General features: G+C 39.3%; 1 protein-coding gene and 1 pseudogene across 1 annotated transcript in view; both read right to left on the bottom strand.

Annotated features, from left to right (window-relative positions):
- Window positions 1-12626, bottom strand: part of LOC150039013 (uncharacterized) — a 100481-nt gene that overhangs the window by 64252 nt on the left and 23603 nt on the right. Inside the window, exons 4-5 of the mRNA XM_090328061.1 lie at window positions 11838-11911; window positions 11365-11479 (exon numbers count right to left, since the gene is read on the bottom strand). Of these exons, the coding sequence (XP_090184187.1) occupies window positions 11365-11479; window positions 11838-11911 (189 nt within the window). The remainder of the gene's footprint in view (window positions 1-11364; window positions 11480-11837; window positions 11912-12626) is intronic.
- On the bottom strand, window positions 6148-7458 carry LOC150039014 (mitochondrial carrier homolog 2 pseudogene; annotated as a pseudogene).

Here is a 12626-nt window from a genome sequence, read left to right as displayed (position 1 = left end):
TTTGATATTAAAATTTAACTGTTAGGTTAATGGAGCTGCGCTGTAGTTTATTCTTTACTTTCTTGGGTAAACCAATCTGTATTAGAAATATGCAGTGATTATACCTGAAATGTGTCTTAGCTGGGCACTGGTAGCTCACACCTCTCATCCTACCTTCTCAGGAGGCTGAGATCTGATGATTGCAGTTCAAAACCAACCTGGGAAGGAAACTCCATGAGACTCTCACTCCAGTAAACTACTCAAAAATCCAGAAGCGGTACTATGGCTCAAGTGGTAGAGTGCTCACCTTGAGCAAAAGAAGTTAAGGGACAGCACCCAGGCCCAAAGTTTAAGCCCTAGGATCAGCCAAAAAACAAAAAAAAAGCTGACACCGATCACCCCTCATACCATAGAGACTTAGATGATTCATGATTATACATGTAGTACCAGCCTCAGCTCCAGTTTGCACCCAGGTGATGTCTAAACCCAGCCCCACTTCTTCCTGATGACAACTCAGAGGCTCCCATTCATGACAGTCCAGCCCTGCTAGACCTTAGCCAGCTGACTCACCCTGGCCTGCAAGAACCACATGGCCATGTGTGGATGTCAGCCTCTACAGGGACGGGAGCTGTGTGGTACAGAATGGAAACTGTGTGGCAAGAGCAGCTGTGACTACCCAGGACAAATTTTACCCCAGGGTACCTCCTCAGCCATTATACCACCTTACCTAACAACTGAGAATGACTTCAAACTAAACCAATGCTTCCATTAGTTACCACTAAGGGGAGGATGAACTATCTAACCCAGTCCTGGCCTCTGGCCACCTGGAGTTAAAGCACACCTCTTGCTGGTTCCTCATTGCTCCAGTTGTCTGCTTAATTGGTCAGAAGCTAGCCTCACTGCCAATTAAGCTTTGCTGACTTTCAAAACCCAGCTCAACTTCCCTTCCTGGTTGAGAGAATCTTTTTGGAAATAGCCAGCTCTAGGACCACTGTCTTCAATAAAAGACCTTCAAGTTTCTCTGTACATGGCACTCCTCTGTTTTGACTCATGGGGATACAAGAGGAACTGAAGAAGCCTCAAAAAAGGAGCCTGTGTGTTCCCAGAGGCTGAAGTTGTTGTCTTGTTCTTCACAGGATAGAAACAGGGATGCACTCTACACAGTGTCTGGTTGAGATCACCAGAGAGAAAGCATCAGGGAGATAGAGGGTTGGGCCTTCCAGGGAGATTTGAGCTATGATCACAGCTAGGTCTGTTTAATAACTCTAGGCTCTGGGGTTTGCATCAAAAACAGTATTCTGGGGACTGGTGGCTCAAGCCTGTAGTTCTGGCTTCTCAGAAGGATGTGATCTGAAGATCACAGTTCAGAACAGCAAAGGGCTGCTTCCTAAAAGCAGAAATGAAACAAACCCAGACTCCCACCACCTCCAACCTCAACTGCAGTTGAGATATCAGTGGTCACTGGGCTACAATCATCAAACTCTGGGATTTATCCAATAGACTCACCAATTTACAACAACGTTAAGTGTTTTATTTGGTACATAGTTGTAAATAGTTGTGGCCTACTGTGTAAATAGCATATCCATCAGTACAAACGCCCAATTTTTTCTATTATCTGTATTGATATGTATAATTATTGGTAACCAGAGTTCCCCCACACACTAGAGAACAGGAACTGTTGAGTCCATCTACCCAACTGTCCCATCATAACTGCTCACCATACTCTTTCCTCAAAAGAGTAGGAGATAAATCTGAAAAGTCAAGATAAACTAAACTGAACTTGTTGGATGCTGGCGGTTCACACCTGTAATCATAGCTACTCAGGAGGCTGAGATCTAAGGATCAAGGTTCAAAGCTAGCCCAGGAAGGAAAGTCCATGAGATTCTTATTTCCTATTAAACCCATCAGAAAACTGGAAGTGTCATTGTGGTAGAGAGCTAGCCTTGAGCTGAAGAGCTCAGGGACAAAACCAGGTCCAAGCCCAGAGTTCAAGCCCCACGACCAACCAAAAAAATAAATAAGTCCCCCAAAGCCCCCCAAAACTTAACTGAACTTGATAGGCTTGAAGTTTTAGTTGTTGTTTGGTTTTGTAGTTATTTGGGATTAATTAGAATTGTATTCTTGAAAACTATAGACTTAAACTATCATCTGTGCTTCCAGAGGAAAAAATGATAGTGCCAGTCCCAAGTTTTTTTTTTTGCCAGTCCCAGTGCTTAAACTTAGGGCTTGGGAAAACTGGAAGTGTTGCTATGACTCAAAGTAGAGAACTATGCTTGAGAGAAAAGAGCTCAGGAACCATGGCCAGGCCCAGAGTTCAAGCCCCACCAACCACCACCACCAATGAAAACAATGTTCCTCTCTTCTATTAATAACCCAACATTATCTTATCTCACTTTTCTCCACCTATTCCCAAACTCATCTACCACCTCTGACCATCTTTCTACTGAGGACTAAGAGCAGTAATAAAAAGAAGTAGAAATTAAAAGTCTTCTGTTGTGTAACAAGCATGATAATGGAAGCTTTATTGAGCATAACAAAAGTGTTATTGGAATCTATCAAAACAGACATATTGTAAAACCTTTAGGAACTCTAGGCTCACTACATTGAAATTTCTGATTCTGATGTGAAAGGCCAATTTGGTTTTGCCCAGGTATCTAGAAGTTGGCCAGGTTCTTGTGCTGTACCAGGCATTCAGATCTCAGTTTGGAACATTCCTGGGTACTCATGAACACCTTCCTCTTTGCCTTTCACAGCATCCTTTGGGCAAACTGTTTCTTTTTGTCACATTTTTCATGAGGCTCTGTGATATTCCTTTGCCTTTTTCTTAAAGATTTCTGGCATCACAGCAATCTTTTACTTCTCTTGGGCATTCTTCTTGTTTCCAGGAACAAAGGAGGACTGTAGTTTAAAATATTTAAAACAGATGAATTAACTCTGAACTTTAAACCCATTTGTGTGTGTGTGTGTGTGTGTGTGTGTGTATCTGTGTGCGTATGAGTCTGTGAGATAGAGAGACACAGAGAGAGAGAGAGAGAGAGAGAGAGAGAGAGAGAGAGAGAGAGAGAGAGAGAGAGAGAGATTCTAAAAGAGTATTGAACTCTTCCTAGATCAGCACTCGTGAAATCTGATATTTCAAAGAATAAGAAAATCAAAGACTCAATCACATTAAGTGAAGTAATCCAGACCCAAAGGAATCTATAGGCTCAATGGTTTCCCTCATTTGTAATAATTAGTACACATCTAGGACTCTCCTAGCAGATGATTACAATAGTAAACCTAGGTACCTAAAGTCATATAGGATGAGACTAAATGAAAGGATCTCTAGGATATGGAAACAAGAGCTTTATCTTGTGTGACTGTTGTTCTTAATGTACTATTTCTCTTTTCTTTTTTGCCCTTTGGTTAATCTCATATTGTTACTGTATCTGACTTCGTTGCCTGGTATATTATATATATGTGTATTTGTTTATTTGAAATAGGAAAGGGAAGAGGGAAAACAAGATGACTAGGAGGGGGTGGAGAGAGGGAAATGGAAACAAAAACACAAGAAGAGGTATCAATGTGTGAGAAGTAATGCACCTACTAACTGATGAATGTAACTGTAACCCTTCTATACATTATCCCAACAATAAAAGAATATCAAAGACTCAAAGTCAAAAGTCAAATTCCACACAGCATAATCGTGCATACATGATATCCATTAGATTCTATGTAAACATTCTATGATTTGTATACCATTAAAAATCAGCAAAAACCTACTTGCCTCCAACTATGTAAATTATTTTCCCCTACATCTTGCTTGGGTCAATGTATTCATTTTTCATAATCAATCATCATTTTCTTGAAAAATAATTCTCTAATCTTTCTGCTAAGTGCTAAGGAGAATATTCCACATTTGTGTTAAGCCTAACAATGGGGAAGTAGAAAGCTTTTGTGTGCTCCTCATTTGTGCCAGATGAGTCCAGTAAATGACTGTGTATCATGAATACCTGGAGCCTCGTTTTTTTTTAGATGAAAAACTCTGAAACAAAACAAAACAAACACTATCCAGCTAGGATATCATGAATTATATATTAAAACATGTTTGGGCATCTTTTATTTTTTTCCTTCTATAAGCCCATTTGGGCAGGAGCTGAACAGGAAGATGTGGCTGAATTTCATTTTTAACCCAGACCTGTGTGACTTCTCTGTGTGTTCAAACATCTAGAGTATCCCATCAGAGCTCTGAGCCAAGGCTCACTGATGTAAATGGCTAAACAGCTGGGTCACATGACATATTTGTCTATGTGTTCCAATAAATATTTTGCTTCTGTAATTTTTAATCTTGGTCTAGAAATATTCAAACAGTGGATAAATAGCAAAACTGTCATCAATGTACTCTCACACACTCAGCAGTGACTGGCATGTGTCACAGTTTGCACATTTCCAGGGGTGCACACACGGGGACTTACCGGGTCTGTATCACAAGGTGGGATGAAATGGTTACATGACACCTATAGATGAGAGGAGGACAGTAAGAATCTGAATAGGAGAAACAAATTGATAATTTAAGCTCGCCATCCCAAACATAGAAGTTATTTATTACTACTCACTTATCCATCAGGCATTCTAGTGATGGTATGACAGAATTTAAAGACAAAGAATAGAGCTCACAAGTGTGGCACAGGAAGTTGGAAATAGAGTATAGTAAAATTCACTTATTTCCTTAAAATTCAATGAAAATATATCATCACTTCCAAAGAATGAGAATAATAAATGTTATTTAGGAAAACTTGTTCTTGTCAAGAACATTGTAATTATGAAATTTTGTAGCTGGGTGCCATAGCTCACTCCTGCAATCCTACTTACTCAGGAGGCTGAGATCTGAGGATTGCAGTTCAAAGCCACCTGGGCACTAAAGTTTGTGAGTTGTTCATTTCCAATTAACCACCAGAAAACTGGAAGTAGCACTGTGACTTGGGGATATGGCAGTAGCCTTGAGCTAAAGAGCTCAGGGACTACGCTCAGGCCTAGATATCAAGTCCCACAACTGACAACAACAAAAATTGTAGGTCAACAAATGACACAATTTTATCCATGAAACAAAGTTCAGTTGTTAAGTTTACAGGTCTATAAAATTCTCTGCTGACATTGTAAGCATATGAGTTCAAGAGTGGATGGTAAGCTTGAGATGGTGCAGGACAATCAGGTTCTGTGAGGTGAAGTCACGCAGGTAGTAAGCACAGTCAGTGATGTGTCTAGACAGCAGTGTTCATTTCCAAACCAATTCAGATGCAGCTTCCACAGAAAGTTAAAATGCCAATTTCCATATCCTTATGGAGGCAAGTTACACAAAACATATCTTTTCTCACTGTACCTTTGTGCTTATATTAGTACTCTTCAAAAGAGTTAAAACACAGAATCAAAACAAGTACCTGTTCATCAAGGAGCACACGCATAAATACAATATGTGGCCAAAACAGAAAATCAGTCAGCTATAAAGAATGAAATAATATCATTTGCAGGAAAATAGAAGTAGAGCTTATCATGTTAAGCCAAATATACCAGACTGAGAGAATCAAATGTCACTGGTTCTCTCTATCTTGTAAATCTAGACTTTAAAGATGAATAATAGGAATGTACAAGAGGAACTTTTGGGGGAAGGGACAGCAGTGGGGAGTGAGGACATGACAGAAGAAGGTATGGGACATGTATGAAATGCTCTTAAGTATACTATTTGATAACTATGAATGAAACCAGAACAACTGTTGAAATTATTCTGAGAGTGGAGAGCACAGGTATGGAGGATATTGGAAGCACCACTGTAAACAACAAAGACATACCACCACCACCAACAACAAAATAACTGTAGAGATTCAGCATGAGAGCTTGAAGTTTTAAAAAAAATGCCCAGATCTCCAATTCTATTATGAACACTGAATGCTAGCAATATTAACTGAACACAAAGCAGTCAAACAAGTCAGGATTTCAAAAACTGAAGAACAATCATTCAAATACTGCAAGCCAGTGGAACATATTGAAATGCAACTGACCCTGCTCAGGTACTGGTCCAGGCTCTCAACTGAAGTGTATGCATTTGAGGAAGAAGTCACATGGTTTTCTCGAGGAGGGAAACTTCCCTTCAATTCTGCATCACGTGGAAGGTTTTCCATAGAAGAGCCCTCGCTGCTAGGCCTTGTGACAGGAGTATGGGCAAGAGACTGAGTGTGGGCTATCACCAAGGAAATTCCTTCAATGGCCTCCTTCATGCTGTCCACAGTCCTGTGAAGTTTGCCAAGGACAAATACCAGCATTTCGTTAGCCAATAAAGAACGCCTAAGGAACAATTTCCTTTTAGCAAATCAACTTAAAAGTTTCTAGATAATATTCCCAAGAACTAGAAAACATTCAGTCTCATCATCTATCTATATACTATGAGCGGAAACAAGCATTTGTCACTGAGTTATAATTCAGTCACAACCTCTGGGACGAATAAGAGCTGAATGCAGGATCAGAAATCATTTTAAAAGCTCTTGAGCAGTTTCTTCCTTTTATCTATCTTCAATGAGGCCTGACAGGACTTGCCCCTTCTGTCTTCCACTTGCCTTCACACTGAACAAGGAAATATTTTAACCCCTTCTTCATTTCTCCTTTCAGTGCAGTAGAGAAACACCAAAGGCATTTTTTTCCATTTTCCCAAGATTAAATGATTATTTAAAAAGCATGCCACACTGTATAGAAATCAACATTCTCTCCCATAATTCTGTGCATCTGGGACTATAGAAATGTCACTGTCCCTGCCTCACATCTTCAAATTAACATTCTCAGGTCATAATAATAAGAGTTCCCACAGGAGACCTTCCAGAAAAACAAGCTATTTCCTTGGCTCATATTTCCCTGTTTTTGCAGCATGTACCAGCAATTTATTATACAGTGGGGAGTAAGGAGGGGATCCACCAGCAAGCCTGCAGTTGTTGACAGCCATAAGATTAGATACAAGCATAAAGGGATAGGTCATCATACAGCAAATAATGCTGTGACAGCTTGGGAATCACTTTTCATTTCATTCATGGTAGAAACCCCACTGTCCAGTACATAGGTGTTCACGAGGTAGGCCAGGGAGTTACAGAACCACAGAGAAATTATATCACCTAGGCAGTGAGGAATGAGACCCGAAAAGAATCCCAGCAAGCCCTCTTCCCGAAAGATAGTTATTATGGAGTCACAAAGTCCACAGTATTTGGATTCTCTGCCAATGGATTGTATCATACATCTCAGAGTGATCACATGGAGGGGATGTGTAATGAGGGTAGCAGCACAATGAGCCATCATCTCTCGAGTTGTCTCTTTGATAACTTGGTCAAAGGAACATGAGGCTTCTCTATGGAAACTTCCAGTTCCTGTGTCTACAGACCACAGTTCCAAGGGCTCCTGAACACAGTCTTGGAGTTAAGCCTGTGAACAAGCCATGCTTCCCGTCGATGCTTGCAATGTGCTGAGCATAACAAAAGAGACCAGGAAGCTGACTTACTTGCTGCCCAAAAATATTTTGTCCTATTGTTGGAAGAAGAGGCACATATCTCACCCAGATGAGCGACACTAAAGGCATTTTATCTCCAGCCTCCCTCAAGTGGCCACACACAAAAATGCAGCCGCTGAATTGACCAATTCCAATCTTAGTTTAGAAGACTAACCCTAGTGTCTGACACCTTGGAGTTAATAGTATTTTTCTGCTACATCCCCAAGAGAAATAATTAGAGTAGAATCTTGCAAAAAAACCAGTTGTATTCAGCATTTCTATTTATATCAAATCTGCAAAGGAATTTTACAACAACATATCTTTCTTAATTACTAACATTGAATATGTAGCAGATAATTTAAGAGAATAAATTCATCATATAAGAGAGTTAAGTGGGAAAATCCATATAAAGAAAATAATAGTACCCATTTTTGAGTAACATTTTACAAGTTAATTTACTAACAATTATATTCCAAAGTCATAGTACTTATGTCTCATAGCCTACTACTGTCATCAACCATTTCTCTAGAGACACAGTCACTGAACTTGGATTATGTTCTGTCATTCTCAGTTTATTACTTACTTGCTGGGTTCATATTGTTGAGTCTCTCTATGGGTTATTCTCTCTACACAGAACTCCTTGGAATGTTGAATCTCTATTTTGTGCATCTCTTGTCCTTGTTTTAGTTGAGAAACTTGAGATTCCAATATTTTAAGCCTGCATTCAATCTGATTTTCTATTAAATTTTCTGGAACCCTTTTGAACATGCCCTTGGCTCTAAATCAAATTAAAATACATATTTAACCATTACAGCATTGGCCATGCAAAGCCCAGAACTTCATGAAAACAGCTACTGTTACAATGATTTCAATGGCTCACTTCTGTAAGCCCAGACAATCAGGAGGCTGAGTTCTGAGGAGCATGCGTGGAAAGCCATCCCAAGCAGAGGAATCGTCTGGCTTTGCTCATCACTTCCACTTACAAACAGTGGCCACACCTTTCCCTTGTGCGTCTGGCCACTCCTATTGAACTTGCAGCAATCGCTGACATTTGGTCCCACCCCTTCTGGTTTCCATAGCCTTTCAAGGCTAAACTTATTTCCCTCATGTACATTTCCAGCCCTTACCTATTTAAGGAGATCATTTATACTTCTATGGTATTTGTTCCTGCCATTGTACTTGTAGACAAACCTACAAAACCCTTTACTTTCCGAGGTCCCTTCTGTAGATGGTGTCACATGTTGCTTGTTCATTCTAACTCATGTTGCTGTGAGCAGTGATTTTCTGGTCTCGTGTGTAGGAGGACAAACTTCCTGAAGATGCTGAATATCATTCTTTGTCTGGCTTTCACCCACAATCCCTGACTTTTTTATAGGACTTGCCCCTATTCTGTTTGGTGAGCAGTTTTCTAGAGACCTATTTTTGCCATGGTCTTGTTCTAAAGCTTCTTTCAGACATATATTCAACCGCATTATTTGCAGGGTTGGCTATCTAGAGACTATTCTTGATTGGTTTTTCCATGTTAACACAGTGCCTGTGAAATAAATTCACCCAGAATCCCTGGCTCATGGGCTCTGACATGAGCACCTCTGGAGGAGTTAGGGATACAGCTGGATAGATCTCAGATTGAACTTTTGAATCTTAGAAGAGATCAAAGTGGCTAATAAACCTAGGCCACATGTCTACTTCACATCTTTGGGAATTACCAAAAACAAATCCCTTCTTATTTTTGAACATGACTAGTAGAACTACACGTTTTATAACTTTCAATTCCTTAATACACTTCTCTAAGAACCTGATGTATCTGATATAACCTGGCAGTCTCTTTCATGGAGGACACTTTTTTATTCTTTTTTCCTTTCTTCTTTCTTTTTTTGTTGGTCACGGGACGTGAACTCTGGGCTTGGGCGGTGTCCCTGAGCTCTTCAGCTCAAGGGTATGGCACACTTCTAGCTTTCTTGTAGTTAGTTGGAGATAAGAATCTCACAGACTTTTGTGCCAGGGCTGGCTTTGAACCTTGATCGAGTAGCTAGGATTACAGGAGTAAGCCATAGTGCCTGGTTTGGAGGACTTTTATCAGTGTATTTTCCTGTCCTGTGTATCAAAGTATGCCACTTAAATGGTACTAATTCATATGTTTTAGTGTTTCTTCAGCCTTCAGAGAGATCAGTCATCACAAATGTCTACGTGTATAATGGAACTGCATGCAAACAGCTACTATATCCAGAATCAGTTCCTGGAGACAACTACCTCACTACTTGCATCGAGTCCTCCCCATGCCATCTTGTGTTCTTGATCATTACAGGAGCAAGCATGGGTGACGGGAGACACTTTCTCCTGCTAAATTCTTATGTAGCTTTCAGTTCTCTCCATACATCTGCATCTTGAATGATTCAAAAATTTTACTGAGATGAGCTGTTTAAGAAAGACCTGGAAAGTCTGATGAACCAAGTGAAATAGTTTCTTCATTTTTTAGTTTTTAATATTCAGTTTTAATTGTTATTAGAAAGGGGAAGTACAGAATGCTTGGCATTACATAAGTCAGGTAATGAGTAAATTTCTTCTTGGAAAATGTCACTCCTTCCCGTTGCCACCCACAAGTTGTACAACTCATTTTCAACATACAATCTACTGAGTACAACTGCTACAGTTGTTCACTCTTTGTTCCCCATCTTTATGTTCTCCTTTACTCCCACAAAGACAGATTAATCAACAGACAAAAAAAGGAAACAAAAACAACAACAAAGAATAAAACCTGGGAATACTTTTTAAGCAACAATGCTTAAACAATGCTAAGTAGCTGAGATTTTAGACATAAGATTATGAACATGATTATGAGCATGCCCAGTTTGTTTTGCGATAGGGAAATGTTAATTCCCTATGCACCCACAGCCACCTACAGAAGCTGCCCTCACTTTGGCTCCCATGGGCTGAGTTCATGTAGGTATGTAGCATCATGCTCAGCTAGGTTTTCTTTTCAGATGCCAGAGAGAAAAACATTCTAGAGGGAAAAGTGTTCCCTAGGGACATACCATGCATTCTTCATGAGGAATTCAGATTACAAATGATTCCTCTGCAAAACATCACTGAAATATTAGATTATAAAGACAAACTCAGGACTCTAGTACAAGTTTTTTTACTTAAATTTCTTGTAATATCAAAAACTGTATGTTGTAAATGTACTAAACTACGGGGAGGGTCAGGAGATCTGGAGGGAACAACTTGTGAGAAAATGAAGGCGAGAGTAACACTGTTCAAAAACAAATGTATTCATCACCTGATTTATGTAACTGTAACTCATCTGTACATCATCTTTACAATAAATTTATTTTTTTAATTTAAAAATACTCTCTGATACTGATATTATACCAATTTCTAGATGGCAAAATTTAACCACTGATAAAATTAAGTGAGCATAAAAGTTTCATTTACAATGATCTAGTTTCCTTGGCATCTTATTACAAACTTCATCAACTTTTTTGAATTCAAGTGCCATCAAGTCAACACAACAGCTGTAAAGAGGATGAAGCACCAATGTGAATACAAGAAATACTGCACCAGTGGCTCATGCCTGTAATCCTAGCTACTCAGGAGGCTGAGATCTTAGGAACAAGGTTCAGAGCCAGCCCTGGCAAAAAGTCCTGTGAGACTCTTATCTTCAATTAACCAGTAAAAAAATGGAATTGGCACTATGGCTCAAAGGGTAGAGCTGTAGCTTTGAGCTGGATATGGACGGTGGCCAGGCCCAGAGTTCAAGCCCCACAACCGATGAGAAAAGAAATACGGCCATTAATAACCTTTGTCAAATTGACTTAAACATTCCTTACTCTGACAATGGAAAAAGAAGTCTTCCTCTTTAGTGTGGTAGACTTTGGGAAGAGACTCACCAAAGGAGAGCTTGCCAGTTTTGCCCTTTGTCTTTTCAGCTTTTGTTGAAGTCTTTCAATTTTCTTTGTTTTCTTTTCTATGGTAGCTTTCAATAGGAAATTTTGAAGTACAAGCCTACAAGGCAGGTTTTAAAATAATTATTTCCACGTATCCAGTTTTAATGTTTCATATAATTTTAAACAAGGTTCTAAATAAATGATTATAGATATTCTGAAATGCCTCAAAAGATTTTAGTAATCATACTTTTGTTTCATATAAAATGTGCAAAATTAGGATTAACTTGAGATGTTATACACATATCATGTTTCTCTTCTTGTTCTGTTGTGGATCCTATAAAAGCCCCCTTTTAGCCAACCATCTTCCCAACCACTGAACTACTTCCCAAACCCCTGGATATGCATTTTAGGAACTCAGAATACAGGTTCCTTAGCTTCACACAGATGTATGTAATTTATGCTGCTTCAATTTATACTTTTGCATTTCATCTTCCATTTCCTTTGCCTTTGGTACAGCTTCTGTGCATCCTTCCTCCTTTCCTTCTTGGAACTAAAAGAGATGAGAAACATTTTAGCAACATTCTGGTGCACTTTTGTACACCAACTGTTTTTGTGCTGGCATGTTTCAAGCATTGTGAGACCCCTTCATCCCCATGCTGTTCTGGTCCACTTTAGGGCTCATACTGTGTACTTCGCTAAGGCAGTTTCAAGGAATTCACATGGTCCACAGAGCCTACAATTATACTGGCTAGCCTTGTACAGACATAATTATGACCCTGTTCTAGAACTTTTGTAGTTTAAAAATGTTTTGAGTGTGTATTAGAACAATGGGTTTCTTTGCACATATTTTATGTTAATCATATCTTCTATTAGCTTCTCCTATTACTCTCTACATGATCCCAGTCCTCCTCCTTTAAGAGATTCTCCTTTTACTTCTTGCTCAAACATTATTTTTAAGGTTTGTTTTTTTTATCAGACATTCTAATTGGCAAAATGGGGAAGTGTTTGTGGAAAACATTTATATTTGGAATTTAAAGCACTAACACATTGTATAGAATATGAAACTTTCACATATACAAATATGCAGAACTAGGCTACGCTTGGGATGGAATAGCATGTTATTCTGTAATAAATGGGCTCTGCATCTCAGAGTGTGAGTGGTAGCATGTTCATAGTTTGCACAGTGCCTGCCTCTGAACCACCCTCCTCAGCTAATTAGTATGTGTTATCATGCAAGGTAATGCCTGTGTCTTCAATTCTCCATT

The sequence above is a fragment of the Megascapheus bottae genome, unplaced genomic scaffold, assembly GCF_031878675.1.
Source record: "Megascapheus bottae isolate mThoBot1 unplaced genomic scaffold, mThoBot2.hap1 HAP1_SCAFFOLD_132, whole genome shotgun sequence".
Taxonomy (NCBI): Eukaryota; Metazoa; Chordata; class Mammalia; order Rodentia; family Geomyidae; genus Megascapheus; species Megascapheus bottae.
This window is presented reverse-complemented; position numbering and strand designations above follow the sequence as displayed.